Genomic DNA, 26363 nt, shown 5'->3' with positions numbered 1-26363 from the left:
CCACAGCACACGGGCACCTACAGCAACAGCAAATAGCAAGCAAGAAGAAGAACACAAAAACCTTTCAGGGTCTGACACATGTACTGTCTAAGATATATAAATAATTTGTATAAGCAATAAAGGCCATTTTGTCCGATCCCAGCCATGCAGCCATAGTGTTTTTTCAGTCCGCCTCGACCTGGATCACCACAATCACTTTGCTCAGCTGAGCTTGAATGTTTCCAGGGATGGGGCATCCACCACCTCTCTGGGCAACTTGTTCCAGTGTTTCACCACCCTCAGCATAAAAAAACCCCACCTGCTGTCCTTGTGTCTAGTCTTAATCTGCCCACTTCCAGCTTCAAACCATTGCCCCTTCTCCCTAGGGCTGCAGCTTTACTTGCTGCTGCTGAGGTTTAGAAAAACATGACAGCCACGTGGGCTACAACAAGCTGAGGAGGTACATGAAGGTGTCTCAGAGTGAGCTACAGTAGCAAGGCGACTTTCACTACACTGTGAAACTCTGCAGCCAACCCGTGGCTCTTCCTATATATTTATTCCAGCAGGAACCCACGGTTTCTTCTTCTAAGAGGAAAACAGAAACTGGGTATACTTGAGTAATACCAAGTATCGGTAGGCATGGCATGGGAGGGCAGCGGCAGCCTTGTACTTTTTCTCAGCACTTTTTTGCTCAGCTCAAGTCCCCATCACTGATGGCAGGGTTTCTCTACTACCTACACCAGACCACTCTCAAAAGGTAATAGACGCTTCACTGTTAGATTATAGTGACCTTTTTTTTTCAGGAGGATAGACGTAGTCCATATCCTCTTCTCTGTGACAGGATTTTATGATCATTTGTTGTCCCTAAGGCCCTAAAGTCTACAGCAGGCTGCAGGCCAGACCAGATGTGCCCATAGCACAGCCACCACAGAACAGCCCAGGTTCTGGACATAACCCTGGGAGCATAAAACTCTGTGAAACCAGTTTCCTTAAGCCAGCCTGGGAAGGAAAGCGAGATAGCCCCCACAGAGCTCCTGGCCACCAAACCAGGTCACTCCCAGCTTCTGAGCATTTCATTTTCTCTTGGGCAGCCAGACACTACCATGCAGCTTACAACAGAGGGTCCCCAGCAGTCCCCCATATTCCGTGCAAACAAAATAATGTGAGCAAAGGAGAACAAAGCCCTCTGGGCTGCCTTTGCTTGCAAACCCCTACGGTGCATTGATTGCAGTACCATTAATTATATTCATTTAAGAGTGGCAGGTGTGTTTATTTGCCTTGCCGTGCCAGTCGTACTCTTTTCGGGAACACACAAGATGACAGGGACATGCCAGTAGACAGCAGCGCAGGTTAAGTGTATGGCAAAGTGAAGTGAATTGGTGCCCTTAAGTCATTAGCTGAAAAGGAAATATTCATGTCCTTTTTCTTTAGTAACCATTTGTGCAGGGAAGCCTGTCTTTGAATCAATAACGTTTTCTCTTCCAAAAAGTAATATGATCAATCATCTTCTGTAACTGGTTTGAAACCTGTGCTGACAGAGGAAAAGAAAAAAATAAATATCCTGATGAGAGTGTGAGCAAGTTCCAGCCCATGGCAGGGCAAACACTGGCTGTTACCTTCTATTTACCTTCCGGGAGTCACACAGGGAGACTGGAATGCACCCTGCATTTCACAAGTGCATGTCCTGGCCAGAGCCAGGCCCCTCACACCCTGCACTGCTGGTTTCAGGACACATCCCTATCACAACTCAGTAGCTTTTAATCAAATTATTGTTTTCTGTGTGTGTAGCTTCACTAACAGCAACACATTCCAAGATCATTTACATCTCAAGAAACGTGTTCCTGGGTTGTTTTTGTTTCCTGAAAACACAAACTATCCATGAAAAAAAGAATAATCTTTGAAATAGATGGGTTTAGCCACTATCTTTGTGTTTTCTAAGAAATGGGAACATAAAAAAAATATTTTTCACAGTAAGGAAAACCCCCCTTTTCCCCCACCAGTTCAGTGTTTAATTCTCAAACTATTTTTACATTTCTGTGAAACCAAAAAATATTTTTATATTCCTGCAGGAAAAAATAGATTATTAAGAGCATGATGTAAATTAAGAATCAAGAATAATTCTTAATCTTTACTCCAGAAAGCACTAAGATACCCTAGCAAGAACCAGCCTGCTGGAGAGGCTCTTTTCTGATTGGAGATCATACCTGATCACAACCAAATAACCTACAGCCTTAGCAAGTCCAGTCCTTTTCAAGATATTTTTGAGGATTTTTGTTCTTTTGTTTGCAAAAATTCTTCATGTATAGGGCATTTCTGACAAGGTAACCTGTGAGTCTCTAGAGACAAGCTTTAAGCACAGCAGGCTCCAGGAAGCTCTCAAAGACACTATCTTGCTTTGCTTCTGGAAGAACTCCCTCCCTCTTCTAGAGCTGGGGCATTGCTCTCGCTTTCTGTCACTCCATTTCAGGGCTGTCCCTGTTGAGCCATCCCCACTTCTCCAGCTGGAGATGCAGCAGCGACACGATTCCTGGCTCGCTTTCCCATGGAACTTATTTTAGTGCTGTAAAAGACATTACCTCTGCAAAAAACAGCTCAGCAGGATTTGAGAAGCTTTATATCCTTGTTTACATTAGCTTGTTGGATTCTCTGAACAAGAGTTTAGCTTTTGAATGATATATTTCACCTGGCAGAAGAACTGATGCTCCATTCCTTACAGAGGCTAAACTCCCATTGACTTTAGTAGCTGTCTGGCCAGTGTAAGACCTGGAAAACCATTTAATGGAGCCATTTAGTACTGAAAATGGCCCAATATATGTATGAAAAGGAGCTTGTTTAAATGTTGGAGCCGATTAGAGCATCCCTTAAATTAGTCAATGGCAAATCTTTCTCCTTTCCTCCCTCCCCTCCATGACTCATGAGCAGCGTGTTTGACATAGTTCTTTTCCCCAGAAACTCAACTGCCTGTTTTTATTCGGGGAAAAAACTAAACCTGTTGTATGTTCTCATCATCATCAGAATGAGCTGCTTAATGAGAATACATTAAAAACTCAAGACTGTGGAGTTATTTCCCCAGACTACCACAGTGTCTAAAGGATTTCTGTAAATGGTTATAAAACAGGCTATATCAACCCTTGAAATTGTAGAAGTGCTGGGGTCTTTAAAAGCGGTTCGATGCAATGCTGTAGCCTGCAGCCATAACTCTGGCATCGGTCACAGCAATACGAAAGCTTCAGTGATAAGGCCTAAAGTGACACCGCTGTGTCTCTCACATCTGAAGCAAACTGTACCAAACCATTTCATACCTGAACGGAGAAGCAGCACACGGAGGAGTACAGGCTGGAGCGGGGCTCTGGCTGCAGGCAACCTGTCATGCTCGGCCGTAGCACTATCTGGCATTAGGATTGTGCTTCGATGGAGACCAGAAACAGTATCTGAAAAAAGGAAAACAAGGCAAGATAGGTCCCTGGAGTCCCCCTGTCAGGCTGAACAAGGAGGTGCCTCCCCGCACGCAGGCAGGTTGGGATGCAGCCAAAAAGTCCACCCATAAGGGCTGCCCAGATCAGAGCTCTTCTGAGCCCACCGCTCTCAGAGCCACTCTGGATCTGAATGAGTCCAGAGATCAAGCTTTCTTCCAGAACTGCAGCAGTCAACACAATAAAACAAAGCAAGATCTATTCAAATATTGGGAACAAGTCAAACTGAGCTAGTTTGTAGCCTCGATGCTCTGGTCACTGTCCTGCATTATCCCAGCTGCACCCTGCTGTGCTCTAAATTTAAACTGCTCTCATTTTCTGTTGGATGCGTTAGGGTCATGACACCAAAACTCTCAGAAAGTAAATCAGTGTGAGCAGACAGCGGTAGCCCTGCTTCACGGAGCAAACACAGAGGCCTGTGCCTGGAAGATAACCTTCAGGTATTTTGAGAATACAGATTTGCAACCCTGAGAGAAGGAAAAAAAGTCCAGGGCCACACTGTCTCTCATTTTATCAAAGTGCTTTGGATGGAAGCCACAGGCTTTATAGCTAAAGCTCTTCTGCCCTGTGAGGACGGGAGCTTTCTCTTTGTTTTTCTGACATTTGCTTTACACTGGAAAAGACAAGAGGGAACAGATCTATTGGGTGTCTTCTGTATCTGAGCTATGAGCCGACTGCTGTACCTCCAATTAACAACAGTTTTTGGAAAACTCACCTCGGCTGTTTCCCTGTATCGCAGAATACCAACAGCCTGCAGCAAGTCCCCAGCTCCAACACTTCACCTGGCTGCTCTCCAGAATGAGAAACAGAACACACACGTTATGGATACAAATATGCAATTCCTGCTCTCTGGTCAGGAATATAGAATAAGGCTCAGACTCCACGCACGGCTGAAAATCAAGATGTCTCATGCAAATCTAAGAGACATTTACACTGCTGTTCAGGTTTTTGAAGTTTGCAGGATGTTGGTTAGCTACAGATTGTCCTCCATATATCTTTACAGGTAACCCCCGGTCTTTTTGTTCTTGCTCCTTTGATTTCTTTTTCTCTTCCAAAAAGACAGAGAAACCCAGGTTGGAAGCCCTGGGATCACACTTTCAGAAGTTGTCAGGGATATAGAAAAATCTGTGTTAACTTCTCAGCTCCACCCTCATCAACTCCCATGCACAGCTCCAGGTTAGCTAACCTGATCAAAAGAAGTTATGTGCTTTAGGAAACTACATTATTGCTAATAAATAGAGCTTTTTCTTAATAAACTTTTAGCACCGCTAAAACCAGAATTAGTATCTTAGAAGTTAAAATCTCATCTCTCCCAGAGATCAGACAATCTCTTCCTACATGCACAAAACCAAAAGTGAGGAACTGTAAGATTCAAAAAACTGAAATGCCAAGAGGACAAGTATTTTCTGTTGAAAAAAAGTGTTTCCCCTTCTTGGTTCACTAAAAGTGTAGCAATTTCCTAAAACATACAGAACCAAAACAAAAAAAACCCCAACTTTCTCTTACAGAAGCAGGACCTACTGACCTCAGAGACCCCTCTTCATCCTTCAGAGCATCCCTCAGCCTGAGATCTCTCCCCGCTTTGCATTTCTGACTCCCAACAGACTTGGGGTTCCTGTGCAAGTCACAGAAAACAACAACAGGTGCGTGCAACACATTCCCCAACGTGAAAGTGCCGGTGGCATAGCAGTAATTACTGAAGACACAAGTCAAGATATTTGTGCATGCTCATCCTTGCAGCCACTGCACCCTTGGCCTCTCCTTCCAAGCATCCTTACTTTCTGAAAGCAGCCCAACTCCTACACTCAGCTCTGGCATTTCTGAGAAAGAAATACAGCAAATGCGATGTGGCATGAAAGGAGAAACAGAGGTCAGCTTTTCCATACAGCCTGCTTTAAAATTCTTACATATTACTTTTGCTTAAAAACTCTTCAAAGTTTACATATATTTCAAGTTGGGTGTAAAAGAAGAAAACTAGACATGATACCTTTGATGGGAAACAGAAAAGCCCCTACACAACCATGTTGTTCCTGCAAAGAACAAACAAAATGCTTCTGCTGATGAACTCAGCACATGAAGTACCGCAAAGTTCAGATTTCCTGCTAGAGTTTCATGTCACCCATCCATCCAAAGTCGAAGCATTTCTTTAATAAAAAACAAACCCAGGAACTCTGATAAAAACCTGGGTTTAGTTGTGACCAAGGTAAATGCAGATGTGGAACAGAGAACAGTGTTGTAGTTGGACTGAGCTGTACAGCCAAATCACCTGAAAGCAAATCCCTCACAGTTATTGCGGGCACTTTAAAACGTGTTTGTTAACTTTGAAATGAATAATAAAATATGTCTCTTCCTAAGAGGACAGCTATATTGTTGTGTAATGAAGAGCAGATGTCAAAAAGTATTTCAAAGGCTTGAAAAAAGTATGTAGAAAAACAACACGAAGGCTGCACTTGCTAACGTCGCTGGAGCTGCTCTAGTCTCCCTTACAAACACTGACACTACATGTGTTGTCACTTTGCTTTAATTTGAGCACATAGTCCCTGGGAGCTCCGGCACATGCGGTCTTGTGCTCATCCACCCCTTCCACCACACGGGCAGGTCACAAGTGGGGAATCTCCTCCCAGCAGTGGGAAATTTTCCTTAGTGCAACTGGCAGCAAACAGCCCATCCTTCTGAGGGGAACCTGTGAGCCAGGCATGAAGAGAAATTAATCTCAAAGAATATGAGTGAGAGGCATAACCAAGCCCCGGCGATGCGGAGCAGGGATGCACCCAGTGTGCCAGGGATGGGGGCCCTCTTGCCTGTGCTGTCGACCTCACACATGGGCTTCGGGCAGCCTCCCCAGTATCGTTCATCCTCACCCTCCCTTCCGCAAGCACGGTGGGGGCCACGGCAGGAGCCAGGGCTCTCCCACCCAGAGAAAAGGGCTGGATCCTCACTGGATGTATTGCAGTGGGCTTGCTTTGGCTTCAGGCAGCATCACCGGTTTACACCGCTAAGTAACCAGCTCATTTTTTAAGAGTGTTTAAACTGCAAAACTGAGTTCAAGTTTCATGTACCATTTTATAAGAGGGCAGAATTGCAGCCAACTGTTTATCTGGTGTCTGGCCTAAGTGCTGATAAAGACTTGGCTGAAAATTATATAATCTGCCATTAATAAATGCAATTTATGATCGTCTCAAGGAAAGACACGACCATTGCTGGCTCTGTTAATGGTATGCTCAACAGAGGCCAGGGATTTAGTCTGTACGGAGACAAGACTTAATTCATTCCTTCTCCCTAAGCGCTTGTTATTTAGGTCAGGCCCAAAAGACCATGTAAATCTAAAGGCTCCACATCAGAACTGCCAGGCTTTGCTAATATGAGTTCAGTTGCTTTAATACAACCCAATACTCTACTTTATAATTCCAGTGACCCATCTAAAGCAAATATTGGCCCCAATAACCACACTCTAGTTGAAGTGATAAGCCCTGATCCTGACATGATAATGTATGAGCTTAATTTTATACACTAGAAGTAGTTCTATTGAAGGGCGGCAGGAGAGAGCACAGCTCAAACAGCTTTTCAGAACTAGAGGCATCAAGATCAGAGACAGAACCCCCCCCCCAATTACACAGCATAGTCCAGGACCCCTCTTTGCCCTCCCCCCACCCTCACTACTTTTTTTTTTTTTTTGCTGCACTTTGGCAATTTGTGAGCTGGCACAGACTGCCTTTGCAGTTCACTCTTGCCCACCACTTAGTCCAAATGCCAGGATCCCAGATCCAGACAGGGTCTGCTCAATGCTCTCTGCGGGGCAGCTGCTGAACACCCCAGTGCAAAACACTGTAAGGAGAAATAGCACATGCAAGCTGACAAAAAAACCCAAACAAAAAATCAAAACAACAGAACAAAAAACCCACCAGGAATAACTTTGGTTTCCATTCATAATGGCTGATCAGAACAGAATTCATTCAAGAAAATACTTTTGTTTGTCAAATGTTGTCACATTTAAACCCAGCTTAATATAAAGGTGCATATTCCATTGCCTATAACACATTTAAAGTTTACACTTACCGTTAATGGAATATATACAATTCTGATCCTTACATAAGCTCTGCATATTTAAAGGAACCTATATTTAAATATATATATATACTTCATAGATCAAATTCATCCTTTGAAACAAACTCCACGGCCCTATCTGAAAGCCAAGAGACATTTCTTTTCAAGATCTGTGATGAATGAGATCCAGATACAGGACTGTTTCACAAAGTATCATCCATGCCAAAATCTTCATCCAAAGAAAAATTCCAAGAACAATTACGAGGATCTAAATATCAAAGACCTAGATCTGCTGTATTCCAAGCAAAAGAGAAATTTATAAATGCATGGATAAATCACTTTAAAAGTACATTTCAGAAGACACTAAGAGACAGGCACCTAAAATAATTTCTAAAATATTACTAAGCCAGTAGTTTTTTATTACCTTTTCAGTGTCTAATATAATATCACTATGATTTAGTGCTAAAGGATCCAATACGTTTACTCATTTTAACATGGAATTTAATCAGAGTTTAATTCCTTTAGATAATCTGACTCCGCAACAGGGTGAAATTCAAAAGAGACAATGCAAATAACAGCAAACATCACAGAGTTTCACTAACAAAACATTTTAAAAATCATCCAGGCTCTTTTCTCTCTCTGTCCCCACCTGCTTTGAGCTACTTCAATACTCTCAACCAGACAGGGCAGTAATTCTTGGTATCAAAGGTTACACCACTGCTGAAATCTGGCTCTGGCTATGGAGTTGTCCAGAACAAATTTTCTGTGACAGCTCTTGCCCAGAGACCCCGTTGACAACTTCCTTTTCCTGGCCTGTCCACCTGCTCCCCAATTCCACTGCCTAAACACCTTCAGGTGGTGGGAGCCCCGTGCTCACTGCCTGTGGGCTGCAACTCAAGCCCAAACAGAGCCAACATACTGTCCTACCAGGGCTGATCTCCAAAGGGAGCCAAGAGCAGGCAGGACACTGAGCTCCACTAAGACATCTGAACACACCAACAACAGGTGAACTGCTGAGCATTTAGAACTAAGAATTTGGCTTTTTTCAACCCCAGACAACAGCTGACTGTGCAGGGAGTAAAAGAGCAGACACTGTGTATCTGGTCTTTCCAAGAAATGGTGCTGCTGCCATGGGGTTTTCTGCTGGACACCTCACCCACAACGCTGCTCAGCCATCCCTCACCACAGGAATGCAGGTGAAACATCCATTGGAAAAACTGGATAGACCAAAGCCCTGAAGACTCTCCTTGGTTTGGCTCTCATGTATGGGGGTCCGTCAGGTACCAAGGCATGACCCAGCCAACTCTCGCTGGCATCCCGAGCAGAACTGCCCAACCTTGGGTGTTTCTGTGCTACCCAGCCCACCACCGAACTCTGACACACCTATAACCATCTTTGTTAACACTGACGACAACGGACCTTGGTTAAAAGACGCAAATGTTACAGTGCTGAGGCCATTAGCCAGTGACTTGGTGACAGTGTCTGCTTAAAGAACAGAAAGAAATAATAAGACTTCGGTGAACCATAACGCATCAAATCATTGACATGCTTTTTAAAGCATTCACTGCTGATAGTGCTGTTATGAAGGACACTGCTTGTAGACAAGAAGATTATTAAATTTGCCTTACAAGTTTTTGTCACACATGGCATAGGGGATTTTCACTTACATGCTGCATCCACCCGGTTTGCTCATCTGCAGCGGGCTGGCATCCCTTGGTAAAATGTACGTGAGAGAAGCCAGGGCTGTGGTTAAGAGAATGACGCATTTCCTCGACTCAAATTGGGGCAAGAAAATGTTCGGTTACACAGAAAAAGAGAGAACCATGAAGAAACTGCTTTGAGAGGGAGCATAAAGGGAAAGAGTCTCTTAACCGTGAAGTCAGACCCTCCCCAGCCCTGGGGCTGCGTGGCAGGACCCTGTGCTGGGGGTACCTGTGCCAGGGGACCCTCGTGCTGGAGGCTGGCCAGTGGTGGGGGAGGGTGCTCCCTGAGCAGCCCAGCTGCTGCACCATGGCCTGGCCGAGGGCATCCCTCACTTCGCTTGCTTTGCTTCAGGGGTGGCATGTCGGCATTTTACAGCTCATCCGTTAAATTGTGCTGATCTGGGCAATTTGCCCATTTGTGTTTGTGGGGCGATTTTATTGGTTTTCTTTTAATTTTGTGAACGTATGCAGAACCTATTGAACATATCCATATAAGGCTGTTTTCCTCACAGATTTAACTCGAGTTTGCTGCACTCAAGTTAACTCCCCTTGCATTAGCTGCACTTAAATGAGAGCAGATACGGCACTAAATATTATTCAAACTGCACAGAGATTGTGTTAGCAGCTGGGGAGCTGCACTTGCTCAGGCTGTAAGCAACATCCCCAGAGAGAGGAGCCAGCTCAAGTTCAAAAACACAAATAAGTGTTTGCACGTGTAGACAGGCCCGAGAGGTGCAACTAGAGGTAAACTGGCAGCGAATGCTAGACTCAGCAAAAATCACCCATTTTCTGGTTTGACACAGAAGAGTTTGATGCAGTCCTATAGCAAGCTGTAAAGGCAAACCCAAATGCTCTCCTAATAAAATGAAAACAAAGCAATTTACATTTATCATTGCTTATCTAATTGATTTGGGCCTCCAGCTGTATCAAAGTGATCAAGCTCTCTATATTCACATACACAAAACAATTTAGCTACCCATTCTCCACGTTCCCTTTTTCCGAGTGGCATTGTGTTCTGAGCTCCCCCCTAGTTTTACCAGAAACTTTAGGGCTGCAAATCTCAGGCATCTGTCAGTCAAAAAATATGTTTCCCATCTGGCTGTCAAGAACCTTTGCACTAAGACGATTCTCAAAAGAACAGAAAAGGCATGCAGTGTACAAGAAAAGAGTTTACTGCAATTATAAGAATGGACATTAATAAAGCTGTCATACATTTTTAAGTGAAATAGTGCTTGCTGGCAGCATTTAGCAAGAAATCTGCATAGATGCTTTGTCTAAAGTACTGAAATGCTTCCTAGGAAGTGAAAAATGTGCCAGTTTGCCTTCCAGATAAAGACCCTGCCAGTGGTGTTTACTGCAACATTCATCTACCTGTAGAGAATTTACTATTTTTACTCTCTTTCAAGTTCCATGAGGTTCTTTGCATCTCCATTATTAATGTAACAGCACCAGATTTTCCACATAAAAGGGGTATTTGGGGAAGCTTGTATTTATGGGAAGCGGACACCAGCATAAATATTCATCACAGAGGGAGCTGCTGAAAACCAGCAAGATGTGCTGCAGATAAAAGTAGTTTTCATACAACACACATGGGTACACCAGTATTGACACGGCATAGGAACTGACTGATGAATACTTCAAGACTAGCATATCTCCTCATGGTTATAACACCACTTTATCAAAGCTGAATTCACTCTTAGACACCTCAGTGATTCACAGCAACTTAACAGAGCCAGTTCTGTAACTTAACCCAGCAAATTACCTCTTTCGGATCCGTGGGGGCATGTGATGCACAAGGTACAAGAAAATAAGCAGCTCTTCAAGAAGGTGCATTTATCTGATTCATGAGGGACGACTTCCCGACTCAGTACATTCACGATGCAATGGAAATGAGTTGTGGGATTTAGCACAAGAATATCTACTACTACATTCAGATACTCGTCATGATTATAGTCACTCTGTAAATGTAATCACAATACTTAAAAAATCTAGGTATACTCCTGCTACCAACATGACACTAAGTTACAATTAAATACTCTGATCAGCAAAAGCAGCAGCAAATTCTATCAATTTACCCTGAAGCATCTCCATATTCTCCTGTTTGGATCCAACTAAAGAAAAAATGCTTTTTGATGATCAGTGTACATTTAAAGCTCCTCTGAGATGAAGACAGAAAAAGAGTTGTACTTCATTCCTTCTCTTCCCGGAAGGAGCAGAGCTCTCCTCCCGATGCCTTCGCATGCCAGACCTGCACTCAAGTCCAGAGCACAATTCACTCACTGGCCTCCTCATTCTGCTGCAGCCAGAGCCCAAGAGCATCATGGGCTGGTAGAACATGAGAACATCACACTGACTCTGCCATCACCACTCTACCCTTTCGGGAGAATCCCAAACCAGGAAGACAGGTCTTTCACACTCCCTCCCAGCCAGCTGCCCCCTGCCTCCCTGTGGAGCTGCGCACAGGACAGGCATGGGACCTCCCTTCTTGGACAGCCCTTGTCAGCGGGCTTCAGAGCAAAGGCCAACACTTGTTACAAAAGAAACCGTAACAATAAGTGTGAGCCTGACCGATAGCTCACAGATGAGCTCACCCAACCAACACATGGCTCTTAATATTGCAGTCTTCTAGTGTTGCTCTGCTTTCTTTGAGGCACTGGGCAATAAGATCAGGTATTTGCTTCCATCCGAGGAAGGGCAGCATAGCCATCTGTCCTTGGGCACCGACTCAGCCCAAAGCAGAATCTGAGCATATGACAGCACTGTGGATAGTTACAGTTTATTTATTTATTTTGCACCGTATCTGGGATTAATTTAACCCAAGAGAAAGACAACCCTTGTAATTTGGCATTTAAGCCAACAGAAAGACAACCCCTGTAATGTGGCATTTTAGATGTGTAATGATTAATCTCCCTAATAATAATGAGGCAGTGTCCTCTAGTGGTTAAAGCACTGGACATGGAGTTAGGAGCCCAGCAGTCCACTCTTCACTCTGCAGGAAACTTCTGCGTAGCCTTTGGCAACTTGCATCAGATGAGTTCTGTAAAACCACTGGGGTGCTTAAGGTGCTTAACATGCCTTTGATTCAATGGGAATGAGGAACCAAAGGAGCCCAGCGTGACCAAATATTTACAGGAACTTGGGTCCCAGCCAACACTTAACTGATGCCCTACTTGCAAAGTTTAGGATGGTTTAGGACCTTTTATTTCTTTAAGTCATGAAGACACAGAGACACCTCCCAGGGCTACCGTAGCACTTATGCAAGGACAGAATAGGCAGGATATTAGGAAGGGCATGGACAACATATGGGGCCACATGGAGAAGCTGCTGGGAAGCCCACAGTATCCATCTCTGCATCCCATATTTTGCATTTTTAAAAATGGACATCAATCCACTCGCTGTGAAGAGTCACGAAATCAGCTTGAATCATGCACATCCTAGATAAGAAGGGGTGTCTGTAGGGGATCCAGTACACCATAGGATCAAAAATACTGAATACACTGAGACTCCATGGAACATTAGTGCGTCATTTTACTACAAAATCACTGTATTATCAACATTGTTAGAATGGAGCGGTAACAAAAGAGCAGCTTTTTGGTTCCATATGCAAATCACACTGTTCTTTCAGTTGAAAATTATTAATTAAATAATTTGTTGGACTACTACTTAACTTGCTCAAAGACACCATGCCAAAGCCAGGAAAGGTCTATTGTGAGAGTTAAGCATTAGACCAGAGAACCACTGCACTGCAAATCTTAACTTTGATTAAGTCAAGCTCTGTATTTTCACCCAGAAAAGTGACAGTCCATAAAAAGTCTAGCTAGATACAGTTACTACAAAGATCTAAAGATTAGATATACTGAAGTGAGCTGTTATCACAGAGTTCCCAATTTCTACAGTTATACCAAGATGACTAGCTCAGGATTTTTAAGGTCTCCTATATAATATTCTGAATTACTCCAAGTACACTTCTGAAAGTGCAGCTAATTACTGCTTTAGCCCAGATTTAAGTGACTGGAATCTGAACATATTACACCAGGTCAGTTTGATTTAAAATGTTGTAATTAATAATTAGACCAGGTAAACGCTCCTGTAACTACATTGATCTCATTCAAAGCATGTACCATACAGTAAAACAACAGTATGTAACACAAACGCAGTCTGCAACCAGAAGGGATAGTAATTATTTTAATCAGACCTCTCTCCTAAGAGAATGCCATTCAGCACATATAAATAAATACTCGCAGTTCATTGCAAAGTTGGTGGATTTCCAAGCAATAATGATCATGATACATGGAGACATGTTACTAGGGAACTTAATGAAATGCTATAGTTGAGAGAAAAATTTTTGACCTAGTGGGAGTCCTGAAATTTCTTAAGAGCATTGCATATTTCTATCTACATTGCAGCCAAAACCAGCAGGCCAGCCTTCAACGTTAAATGTTTCTCCAGAGCCCTTACAGCCTCTACAATGGAGACAGAAAGCCTAATCACATTTTAATTGAGCCAAATCAGCCTTCCAAATTCAACATGCATTCAAGAGATATTTCCTCCCGTTAGAATAAAAAACCGCTAGGCCCTTCTGCAATAAGCAAGGAGCTTAGAAAAGACAGATCGGAGGGTTTAAATATGACCACGCACACAGACGCAAACACATCTTCTAATGTGTTACCATAAAGAGGGTAATTGGTGTTGCTTCTCTTCAAGGCACTGGATTTTCCTCCCCATCATTACGCAACCTATCAAACCAGCTGGGGTTCCCATTAGTTTATTGTAAACATCTTCCCTATTACCGTGGCTTTCCAGACTCCTCCCTGGGGGGAAAAGACTGAATAAGGGATGGCAGTGAGATTGCCATGGGGCCAGAGAGGCCGTTTGCTGGAAGCAAGCCAGGGCGCACAACTACGTTGCATAATAAGATGGACCAAGAAGCAGCTCATGAAAAGATTTACACAGTAGCTCAACACTTGTTAAACTGAGCGCTTTTGGTTTTTTAATTACAAAGTACTTAATTTGTTTTAAATGCAATAAAAGGTAAATACCTTACTTTTAATAATATGCCTCTTACGTAATTCTACCTGTTCAATAGACCTGCAACATCTGTGCTGTGAAGCGATGCCGGGCCAAGACTGTACGCTTCTGACAGGCTCAATCCTATAAACTTTGACTGCTCCTGCCATAACAAAGACATTTTTGACTCTCAACACAGAGATAACCCCACTGAGCTGAGGAACAGGGAACACTTCTGTGGGAGCAGGTTTTAGGTGTGTCACTGGAAATAGCACATTTGCTTCGACATGATGTAACTAAGTCTCCCAAATTCAAAATCAAACTGGACCGAACCATCCCTCGTACAACACCAGGCGGAATCCTGCCTGAGACCAGTCATATTAACTCCCGGCAGATTACTATAAGCATGAATCTTGCTTGTATGCTCAGAGAATTGGCTGCTTCCATCTTGGCGGACACCAGCGCTGCAGATGCCACTCCTGAGCAGCGCACCAAGACTCAGCGATCTCCAGCACTGAGCACCGGAGTGGCCTACAAACTCACTTTGTACCCACTCTCAAAATTTTGAACACCCTATGCAGCACCAAAAGATTTTTTTTAAAACTCTGGCTCAAATAGTAAAAATGACAGGAGACATGAAGGCAGCAATGATCATTATAGATGTTTAGCTGTATATATTCTAAATCCTTATTGCACCCAGTCATGATTCTGCACTATTCTCTGTGACACACACCAAAAGCTTTTCCTGGTTTTATCTATTTTTAATGCTACACAGATGCATTTTATTGTAATAAGTACCAAGATGTACCAAGGCTTTTTCCTGCGGTACAAGATGCAGTTGGAAAGGTGTGTTCTATGCTGAAGAACATACATTCCAAAAACCATATGCTGTCAAAAAGCTCGAATGCAGAAACACTGATGATAGAGCACTGCCCCCCAGTTATCTCTATTGCTTGAAGGAATAAGCGTGGTTTTGTCAAGGAATAAGTGATGTTTACAATTGGTCTGACGGTGCAGTGACGACAAACCCAATTCAGATTCTGATAAACACTTCTCTTTCTTTTTCTAGGGCTGTTATAAAACATCTTAAAGAGAGGGAAAAAGCAATCTTCCACTTGTTGACTAATATAACCAAGTCCTTGTAGATAGCAGGTTACTTTAAGACACCTAACGTTTCTCTTGACTGCTTTACAAAAGTTAAGGGAATTTATTTCTCCAATCATCGTATGACTAAGTTTAAAGGAAGTTTATCATTTTGTTCAAGCAAAGTATTGCTATTTCCTCTATGGAAATGGAAACACTAAATCATACATTTTTCTCACATACCATATTTTGAAAGGTCTGCATTCTTTCATGTTTTAGTCTCAAATGTTCCCACAACTAAAGCTTATTATAATTGCATTCAACTCTTAAAGCACTCCCACCTCCAGTAACCAGTCAACCTAAAACATACCCCAGTTCTTCATGTAGCCTCCTTCATCCAAAATAAATAACTTTGTCTGTTCGCTGAAGATTTATTATCTCAATGCACTCATTCCATTGTTGGCCTTGGCAGAGATGTCCAGCTTCAGAATGAAAGATAGCAAAAATTGACAAACCTTAAATCCCAGCACTACAAAATTCTATTAGATAACAGATGGAAAAGATAATTAGACTACAACTCAACCATCACATACTTAATGAGGAGCTCTACTCCCATCAGACACCTTCTCTCAGATTTTATCTTCATGACAATAACGGCTATTGTTTTCCACCACAGGTCCTTGAACTGGCAAAAAACAAGGCGAGTTCTTGAAACCTGGAGAAGAAAGAAGCCTATATTAATATCTAAATTCAGTGGCTTGCTTACACGTTAGTAATTTACAGCTGTGAGCTGGCCTTGGGATCGCTGTGTAGGAGGTTATCTTGGTAACAAAAAGGCCAGCTCAAGAGTTTCCCAGCCGGCCCCTCTTTGCAAGGGAGGAGGAGTTATACAATCCTTGGTGGCAGCAGCAGCTTGTTACACAGTCATCACATAGTGCAAAATAAATATATGTACACATACCAGCAGCAACGACAGCTTCCTCAGCTTCCACGCAGTCAAAACTTAACCAAAGCCTTGCTACCTCTGCTTACGTTTGTAAAGAAATACTGAAAGAGTCTTGTGCATCTTGGTAATCTGCTACACAGCTCTATGTTTAATAAGAAACTATTCAAATAAATGTACATAGATGACACTAAATGACACTTCACGAAGATGACACTTCATGCCTCCTGTCATTTTAACACTAAAATACCTTGTTGAAATTTGTACATTATTTATACAGGTGAGATCAATCCTCCTCTGGAAAGACCTCTGGCAAAAAAAAAAATAATTAATGTCTAGGATTTGTGGCCCCACCACTCTCCCTCAAAAAGCTCTCTTATTGACAGGACAAATCCTTGCCAGCTGTCACACTCAAACTTCTCAGCCCCTGCAATGCCTATACCTTTTCTATCATTTTTGTGATACTCCACGTTACTAGTCATATTTTCACACTATTTATAAAGAGCTGAAGACTAATAATTATATCTTTTGAAAGAATTGTGCGCTGATTTATTCATCTAACACACAGATTATGTGCAGCAGAGGAACTCAAAGCTGAGCAGAGTACCACAGACCTGGTAGCACACAGGAACTTTCCAAGAGAAACTTCCACACATAGTACTCTTCCATTTATATATTAAGTCACCAAAAATAACGTGACTTCTGGTTGATGACACAGAGATTGCACCCTCCCCTCCTCCCACTGAAGAACAGCTTGAAAACCACCCATATAGTGCGCAAAAGAAAACAAATCCTTTCCATAGAAGCAGGGGAAGTATCATTATGAAAGCAGCTTAATTTTCTTCAGATCTACGCTCTTATTCTCAATGGAATTCTTCCAAATAGTCAAAGGAAGAACTGAGCCAGCCTTTCGATTTGCAAAAATCTTTCCCATCTCCTTTTAAGCAGATGAACTGCAAAACAGCTACAGAGAGGAAGAGAGAGGTGAAACACAAGCAGAGACCTCAGTATTAGATACACCAAGAGTCCAGTTTGGTAAACTCAAGCTGCTACCAACTATGGAAGGAAAATATTAAAAACAAACAAAAATTAAAACATTTCTAAGCATTTAAACAACCAACCTCAAGTCTAAAATATGCTTCAGTAGCTGTCAGTCTCTGGATCTTGCCTCACCTGTGTGGAGGACCATGGATGGACCTTCCACCTCCAGGCAGCACTGATGAGCACTCGCAGGTCAAGGGTGAGAAACAGTGTTATTCTTCTTTGCCCCAAGGTGAACTACCATCAAAATTTACTGCTGCATCAAACCTTGAATTGTCCCTGATGTCTAAAGTGACCCCATGACTCCCTGTACACTTATTTAAAACACTGCTGAGCATTTAAAAAAAAAAAAGTCTGCTTCCACATTTCCAAATATCTCCCAAAGAGCCGTATTGTGTGTCCCCAAGAGATGCCGTCCACCTCCCAGTCACCACTGGGCGCTCTCCTCACATGCTGTGTGCACAGCGGTAAGGAGAAGAGGTCCGTGCGTTTTGCAAGGACAGTAACATCACCCAGTATGGAAGTGGCGTGCACCTTAGCATCTCACTGAGATGCGCTAAAAGACTGAATTTCCCACAGCCTGTAAAATTTCAAGGTCCTTGAGCACGCCTCAAAAAAAGAAACAAGAAGTCTCTCTCTGTTGTGTGAGCACTATTGATTTCATCACATGGTCATTTGTTGAGTTGTGGGGTTGGTGTTTTTCCCCCTGGTGATACCTCAGTGGTGAAAAAAACTAAATCAAATCCAGCCCTCTGAACACTGTCCTTGTAGAAATACACAATAAATCAGGACCAGCTTCATTACTGCTGACCTTGACAATTCTTCATAGGTTTATACTGTCCACATTAAGTTGAAACATTCCTTGTCCTTAGCTGGGAAAGGACTTGTATGTCAACTAAAGCTTATATACCATGCTTCTTAACAACTATCATCTCTTGCCCCCATCTTTTTATTAAAAAAAAAAAAAAAAAAAGAAAAAGAAAGTTGACTTTAATAACAAATCATTCATATAACAGTCCACCATGTAGTTATTTGATTTAAACAATGTTAGGTGGGGCTTAAGTAAGGATTGGTCATCTCCATGGGAAAAAAAAAAACAAAAAACAACCAACACTACTTTAAAAGTCTTTTGTTTTACCTGTACCCTGGAAATACTTCTTTTAAATTTCCTCAAGTTATCTGCTTAAGATTATGAAAGGTAGACAGCCTGTATAATTCTCTAGTTGTGAACAACATTAAAGCATCCATGCTACAACACTGGAATGCCCCATTTTCATTGCAGCATTTGGAAAAAATCAGCCCTCCAGTTTTAATGAGGAAGAATATAAAAAAAGCCAGATGGCAATTGTTTTGAATGCAGTTTATTGCATTCTTCATTTGGTGACTCAGCTTTACTTCTCAAGCTGTGTAGACCCATTACATCAAGAGCCTCAGGTGTTTAAAAATAAGATAGAATTACTGTGACTACACCATGAAGGACTAATCTCTGTTATAACTTGTTAACGTTCAGACATACAGGTTTACTTTTCTGAGGCCAAAAGAAGGTAGACTTTTTGAATTCTTAATATTGTTCTCAAGCATATGCAGCCAGCTCTAACAAACCACGTCTGCACTTCATCAGCACTGCTGCCGCCGCACTTCGTGAAACCCTTTAATTCAACCAGGGTGCTGGCACGGGAGGCTGCACACTCGCATTGCTGCTCTCGCCTTTCACATTCCCGCTTTGCCTATGCTGCTGCTCTGTGCAAGCAACATTTTCACCAGCACACAGGACAAACAACAGTTTGCACGTATTAAACAAGCAGCACTGAAATGAAAAGGCCAATTGGTTATTTGTGCTACCTCTTTCTCAATAAACCAATATTTTCTGTAAAATGATGCTACTTAGTCTTTCTTTCTGCAAATCCAACAAAATATCTTAATTGCTAGCTCAGACAGTTCACTGTTGCTTAAAGTACTGTTACTGTTGGGAGAGTTGTTAGTAACCATCACTGTTTTTGTACTGCAGCGAACTGAGCTGTCTATTTACTCTAGCACAACCTGAAATACGTTCAGTCCCCTCAACACTGTTCCCCGAGCTCCAGCATTCAGACTGATAGCTCCACTGCCTTCTGGCTGGTAAGAAAGCATCTGTCTAGTAATACGGTATAAAACCAGATTAATTCACAAAAAAATAGTGAGGTAGTCTGATGCATCAGTACAGTAGGAGACTCTACTTTATGGCTGCTGTTCCATTCTGACCATTATTTATGGTATCCCAGAACTCAAATTCCACGAGTGGCATAACACATGAATGAATGGATACAGGAGAAACTGCTCTCTAAAAAAAGAGCCTGCTTTCGGGACTAGGTCACCAAGATTCTTTGCATACTGAGTGGGGAAGTGGGCCTTACGCTGCTTGCCGTGTAAAATTTAGCAGAAGTTCTCTCCTGCTGTAGCACTTCAGGAAATGTACTGTAGCTTCATTAACGATCAAGTCCTTTCCATATAGCCATGCACGGATTCTCAACATCTAGAGACAGCATGCTATAACTGCTACCAACACACAGCTTCTGCGAGAAAGCAAGAATTCTGGAAAGAGTTGTAAAATAGCATTAAATCAAGTTTTGCTTTTCATCCTTGTCTTACAGCTTTGCAAACTGTACATTCAGAAAAATGTCATCTTTCTTCAGACAGCTCTTGTTTTTCCACCGCATATCCTTCTTTGAACTAGTTTTTCTAGTTAGACAGCATAGAAATACGGTTCATATTTTGATTAACCAAATGAACCAGACTATAGAGCATTTAGTAGCTTACTGGATTTTTATATCAATATAGGGAAAATTGTCCCTAGCAGCAGATACAGCTGATGAAGCATTAGGAATTATATGGAGTTGTGTTCATAGTTACAGTTACATACAGTTTTCAAATTAATTTATCAGCATATGGTCTTGTAACTAATTGCAACAAACAGTGTGAAATCTTGATAAGACCATGGAACCTCTATAGCTCTATCACACCAGGTTTGCTTCAATATCCTGCTCCCTAAGGAGTAAATGAATGCAGGCTAGAGAAAATACAAAAGACTTCTCTTGCCTATTAATGTAGCCACTGCACATTGTACTTATTTTTCTGTCATCATACAGTTTTTACTGTGTTATTTGTAAAACTTGTGCTTAATTAAGGATTGGGTAAAACATTCATCTACTCTACAGATCAGTTAAAGAGCTAAGCTTGAAACACTCAAGGTGTTTCCAACTTGCTAATAGCATTAAAAACATAATTTTTACCTAGGAACTCTTAAAGCTTTCTAATACTATCAACAGTAAATAGAAGACTAGATGATCTTTAAGGTCCCTTCCAGCCCAAATCACTCTATAATTCTATGAAATCACAAGGAAAGTTGCCTTGAGATACATGGGTTGGTTTGCCTATTACTTGAGTTACGACTTGACATGTTTATAAATCAGTGTATGTAAGCTAAGGAGGAATCTGAAGGCATCACCTGTGAGCAAATCAAGGGTGATTTTACCTCCAGAAATCAAAACACGGCTGTTTTACTATGGCTTCCACTCCAAAATTGCATGTTTGTGACATCATGTTTACATCCAGAAACAGTAACAGTGTTGGGGAGGTGCAGGGGGAAGGGAAGAGAGAGATGAGATTATCATCATCTACAGAGCTGATGATACTGCATACTAGAAAGAATGAAAGCCCAGGTTTGTTTTTTTGCCTTTTCAAACTTCTTTGTTTCATAGTCTTGTTTAGATTTTTTACCACCAAAAATAATTGATATTCGGTACTTATTGGTTGCCAAATCTGTCCAATAGCAGGATATCAAGCTCTAGTCTGCATTCATAGTCTCATCACAGGATATTTCTTTGAGCTGCAAATACATCTCATTTCTGTTTGTAGAATTTTGTTCTCTGCTTTTAACATGTTATCAATAGCTTTAAGTGTATTATTTAATTGCATGCCTAAGTAAAAAACCTTCTCATACCTCCTGTGATACATTTAGCACTGTTAATACAAAGTTGCCCATAAGTTTGGGGTTTGGATTTTTGTTTTTTTGGCTTGTGGTTTTTTTTGGCTTGTGGTTTTGTTTGGGGGTTCTGGGTGGGTGGATTTTGTTGTTGGGTTTTTTTAATTAACAAAGGGTGACTTTGCGAAATAGTAGCCAAGGTAAATACAATTAATCTCAGAATACATTTCAGAGACAGCATACCATGAAGCTGAAACAATTTGTCCAGAAAAGATTTCATCAATACTTCTGCTTGCAACTCCAATAATCTAAGGACTTCCCCTAACAGTATTTTAGGAAATTCTTATAAACTCAGTTAAAGCAGTGTGTTGTGTGATCTCACAGGGCTACCTGAAAATGGAGACAAGATATTACTGAGGTCAGAACCAGGTGCCTGGTGTTCAAAGGTGCTACCAACCAGCCCTTCCTACGGGCCACTGCTGGAGCTGCCTCAGGCAGCCAGACACAGCTCACATCGCTCCTTGGCATGCCTGAGCTACAGCCTCTGCTCAAGCTCCCCGTTAGGCCATAGCTGAGCTGCGGCCATTACTTATGATGCCATTTTTAAAACTTCTTACAGAATCTGTATGAATTAACACTTTTTTTTTTTTAAAGAGCACTTGAATCTCACAATGCTCAAATAATTACATTTGAACTGTTCTAGGAAAGGTAAGCAAATTGGAATTAGAATTTTTAGAACCAGTTACCTGCTTCAGAACATCACTCTCTCGCTTATGTCCACAGAGCAACAAGCAGGGCTGCTTCTATGATGCCATTATTTCCTCTGCTAAGTCAAAGCAGTGCTATCATGACATGGAGAATGATGGCAGCAGCTGCATCGGATCACCTGCAGCTATGCCCTCTCCCCTCTGCTCTCCACTAGCCTGCACTTCCATGATTGTCACAGGATGTAGTCTTGACGAGGACTAACTCATCTAATTTTCAATATTACTCCAAGACAATCATAGTGTCTCGAAATTAAGAACCACCAGACACCAGGCTTTTGCACACCCCCCACAAAAAAGCCCTCATCTACTTCTGGTATTTGTCAACATGTTTTGATTTGTAAAGTTATCAAATTAAAGTCTGATTCAGTTTCCATTCTTGAACAACCTATTATTAATTACTTCTACTCAGGCAGCAATCAAACATCTCTTTCTGATCTGGGACCATGTGGAGCTGCTTATCCTAAACCACCAACAACATTCAACAGAAGTCACTGTGTGTCCCTGCCACTGGCTCCGATCCTCAGGCAGAGCCTGCCCTGCCCCAACACCCCCATTCCTGAGAATCTCGTATGCTAAGCAAGACTCAAACCCTGGTGTAGCTGTGGAGCAAAACGAGCAAGCCCAAATGCCACTAAGCCCTTACAATGAGAATTTCTAAGTGGCTGGAGGCCTCTATGAAATGAAAATTCATCAGCGGGAAGCTGAGAACAGCAGGCACCCAAAGCAAGTCCTGCTCACAGCACACAAAAGTGAAGTGTTCTTGGTGACACGCTTGGTGGATGTTTGTCCCAGGAAAATTAGCAAACAATGAAGAGAGAAGGTAGCATACAATAGCTAGAAGAAGCAAATAAATATGCTGATACCTGCATATACCAGGGAAAATTATACTTGGTTCACACAAAAAGCAGCAAGAGCTCTCACGGGCTGCAGCTCCAGCATCCGATGCACGGGAACCGGAGAGCAGGCTGCAGCTTTTCATTCAGAAAATTATCAGTTTCCTTGTCTCATCTCTGCTACAGACCTAAACAGATCTAAAGTCTATTTTGCCCTCTTCTGTACCTGTAGCAAATACAAGGGCAAAAAAATCACAGCAAAAATAACAACCTTTTGGCTAACAGGATTAATTACTGTTTTTCTTAAGTGTCAAAAGCAAAGAGCAAGAAGATATCTCCTTTATTTACAAAGCATTGCAATCTATTGTAACTCTATCAAGGATTAAGTTTAAGACACTATAAAGACTAGATACATTGTTTTAGGTTGGCCTTAAACACATTTTTTCCCTTTTTTTTTGTAAACAAATCAAACATGCATTTCCAGAATAAAAATAAGCAGTCCCAGTCAAGCTCAAAGGACATCTACTCTCAACTGCAAAATAAAACAAGGGTTTGGATCTTATTAGTGAAATATGTAACCAGCCTTCTATCTGACAACAAAGTCGTCTAACTTATTGTCTGTAATGTTACTTTTGAAGGAAGAAATGATTTATGGAAGTGTGCCATGGCTCCACAAACCGCTGCACTGGCAAAACATAATACCGCAGGAACGGTAATACAAGATGTGCCTGGCAATCTTTTCGTAATTTTTGTACTTAATTCATCTCCAACCAGAGGTTTAACCTCAGGTAAGCTGTTGGGAGGGAGGTCAGAACTGCACCAGGCTGGTCAGTCAGAACCACGGCCCCACCACAGTTATTTCCTACGTATCCAACCTACTCAATCAAACGGCATTTTTGCCTTGCCACAGAATTCTGTATTGAGTTTCAGGGAGTCAGCACTATATGCAGCACGTTGCATTCTTGCACGCTGAAAATACTGCAGGCAGGCAGGGCAGGGGTCACTGGCTTTGTGCTAAGGCCCATCTGCAGGTCAGGACATGCTGGCATCTGGCAGCACTGAGCACAGCCACCCTCCCGTGCTCACCGCCACCGCCAGCCCCGGAGAGCGTCAGACCTAGTAACAGGAACATGCTTCATACAGCCTACTAAAACATCATCTCTTTTTAGAAGGAATTAATTCTATTTATCTTTGGTAAAAAGTGACTGGCTGTAGCAAAACGGCCTGTGTAAAGGATAAGCTTAAGTAGGGAAAGTTGGATGAGCACTGGATGGGAAATCTAAGAGATTACCAAAAGCATCATGAGCAAAGAAAGACTAAAAAAACCTGAAAAATCACACCTACTTGAAGTCCAAGCCAAAGGCTGGCACATACCAAACGGTTTGCAAGCTTGCCTCCATAATGGTGGGGAATACAAAGCCCGTGTTAAATCCAAGTCAGGCTCAGGACAGAGCATCACCTGGGACCAGGTTCCCCTCTGCATGCGCGTTCAGGATCAGCCCGGGTGTGTAAGGGAGATGACCTTCCGCCAGGTGAAGGGAGTGAGGGAACTTTCTTCTTCACCAAGGGACAGCTGTTACCTTGAAAGAAGAATGTTTTCAGTTATTCAGAAACTGGCACAGCACCAAGACCTTACACCCTGCAGCTTTCTGAACTTGGCAAGCTCCTCCAGCCCCAGCAGCACAGGGTGAGTGACGTTGAGATCCACAATTACTAACTTCCTGACTTCTGGATCTGTCAGCGTTATCCCCAAAGCAGCTATGTTGCATGTAGAGTACAAACATGTCGTACGATTTTTTTAAGTACAAGAAATTCCCAAGTGTCACTTCACAGACCACAACACACATGTGCAGCCAGCACTGACAAGCATTGTGGGCCCTATTGTATGTGCAAGAGGCAGAAACACTGTTCAACAAATTACTCTTGGTAGCAAGACCAGAGGGTAGCAGGGAATGGTTTCAGGGTCATTAGGTTCCTCAAGCTGTGAGGAGCAGCAAGGAGTAGAGAACCCAGGAGCATGAACATTTCCTATTCACCAAACATAAGCATTACCTACCCCCCAAACAATAAGCTGTCTACCAATTAATTTTTGTACAATTTTTTTTTTTTTTTTAAATCCCAGCTGTCTGCCTACAGCATTTCTCAAATTCTTCCTTGTATTCATGATACAAGTCTGGGAGTTCACCATGCAGTGTTTAAAATAAAATCAAAGTCAAACAAACAAGTCATACCTTCAATGTGAAAGAGACTGATATTACCATCTAAAAGACTACAACCACAACACCCGGTGTTTTTAATGCCAAGTTCTATACAGTGCATTGACTGCCAGATAGGCAAGGGGGGCTGGCGCTCGACGCGCCAACTGTCAAATAGATGAAAACACCAACTCGTCAGTTTATTTTTTTTAAATAATTTCACACATGGATGACTAGCAAGAAATGCACGTCCATGCATTAACTATAAGCTATTGAACAATCCTCACTACTTCCTTCTTACATAACTTGAGTCAAAACTAATGTCTTGTTATGAAAGACAAGACCTCCTAGGTCTTTCTTCAAGATAGCTTTTTGTATTACGGGAGAATTTTATAGTCACAACTGCAATTAAGAAAACCCAAAACAAACAGAAGCAAAAAGCTCCACACTTTTCCCCCATAAAATCTGCAACTGCATGGCATTCTCCTAGCAGACTTGCTACTTTGAACTCCCTATGTTCCACAAAAGCTTTTGTCAAAGTTAAAAGGTTTTGATGGTGGTAGGTCAAGATAAGGTTTCCACAATGAAGTTTTCAGTGAACTCTGCCTAATGATAATAGGGTATTAACTAATAACAATATAGTATCTGTTGTCTAAATCCAACTTAAAAACAGTTTCACTGCTTTTTCAAAAAACAGGAGACATTTTTCATGGACTAGTTTCTTAATGTGGAGAAATTAAACTTCTGCTTTTAACAACCAAGTCAAATATTACACTAAACTGGAATTTTTGAAAAATATGAAGGAGTTGCATGTTCATTATGCACATGAATATTAAGTTCATTACAAAATATAGACTTGTTTACCAATTCTGGTTTTGTAATGAAAACGCAGTCAATATGTCCATTGTTTACCAATCACAAATTTTACACACGAGTCTGAAAGCCAACAGGCTCTTCTGCAAACATTTAGTTCTTTGAAAAGACAGTCATTTATAAAAGGACCTCTAACAAAGCACACTGCAGCCTTAACAGAAGCTTAGTTTACAGTTTTAATACTTAAAATAGGAGTTATTTTCAAGGTAACTTGGAATTAGAAAGTGACTTTAACCCCTTACCTTGATCTTAAAAGTACCTGGATATAAAACTTCCAAGCCCACTTCAAGAGATCATGACACACATTAACTCTGAGAAGTCATCCACTGTTGACAGACCTTGTACTATTTCATGCTTAAGACTCTCTGCAGTTTCAGTTTATTTTTTAAGTATGAAAAACATGTTGTCTTGTCTTTTCAATAAACTGTTCCATGCAAAGTTTTTGATAGCCAAGATACATG

At 41.9% G+C, this 26363-nt stretch overlaps 1 protein-coding gene across 2 annotated transcripts; it reads right to left on the bottom strand.

Annotated features, from left to right (window-relative positions):
* Nucleotides 1–134: 134 nt before the first annotated feature.
* Nucleotides 135–26246, bottom strand: LOC308063754 (uncharacterized protein). 2 transcript variants are annotated; one of them, XM_080387118.1, is made up of 5 exons: nucleotides 22923–26246; nucleotides 15883–16004; nucleotides 4168–4238; nucleotides 3282–3410; nucleotides 135–2742 (listed from the first exon to the last, which is right to left on the bottom strand). In XM_080387118.1, exons 1-5 carry the CDS (start codon nucleotides 22938–22940, stop codon nucleotides 2699–2701), a joined length of 384 nt encoding a protein of 127 aa, XP_080243244.1. In that variant the 5' UTR covers nucleotides 22941–26246; the 3' UTR covers nucleotides 135–2698. The 2 variants fall into 2 exon arrangements, with proteins under 2 accessions (XP_080243244.1, XP_080243243.1); XM_080387117.1 differs by having other exon boundaries at nucleotides 135–1510.
* Between the last annotated feature and the right edge of the window lie 117 nt (nucleotides 26247–26363).

The sequence above is a fragment of the Falco punctatus genome (genome assembly GCF_963210335.1).
Source record: "Falco punctatus genome assembly, chromosome: 4".
Classification (NCBI taxonomy): domain Eukaryota; kingdom Metazoa; phylum Chordata; class Aves; order Falconiformes; family Falconidae; genus Falco; species Falco punctatus.
This window is presented reverse-complemented; position numbering and strand designations above follow the sequence as displayed.

Coding starts and splice junctions, on each gene's coding strand:
- LOC308063754 (XM_080387117.1), bottom strand. Junction 4,239..15,882: donor GGAGTAGAGCTCCTCATTAA/GTATGTGATGGT, acceptor TCTGGAGAGCAG/CCAGGTGAAGTGTTGGAGCT. Junction 3,411..4,167: donor GATACAGGGAAACAGCCGAG/GTGAGTTTTCCA, acceptor TCCTTTTTTCAG/ATACTGTTTCTGGTCTCCAT.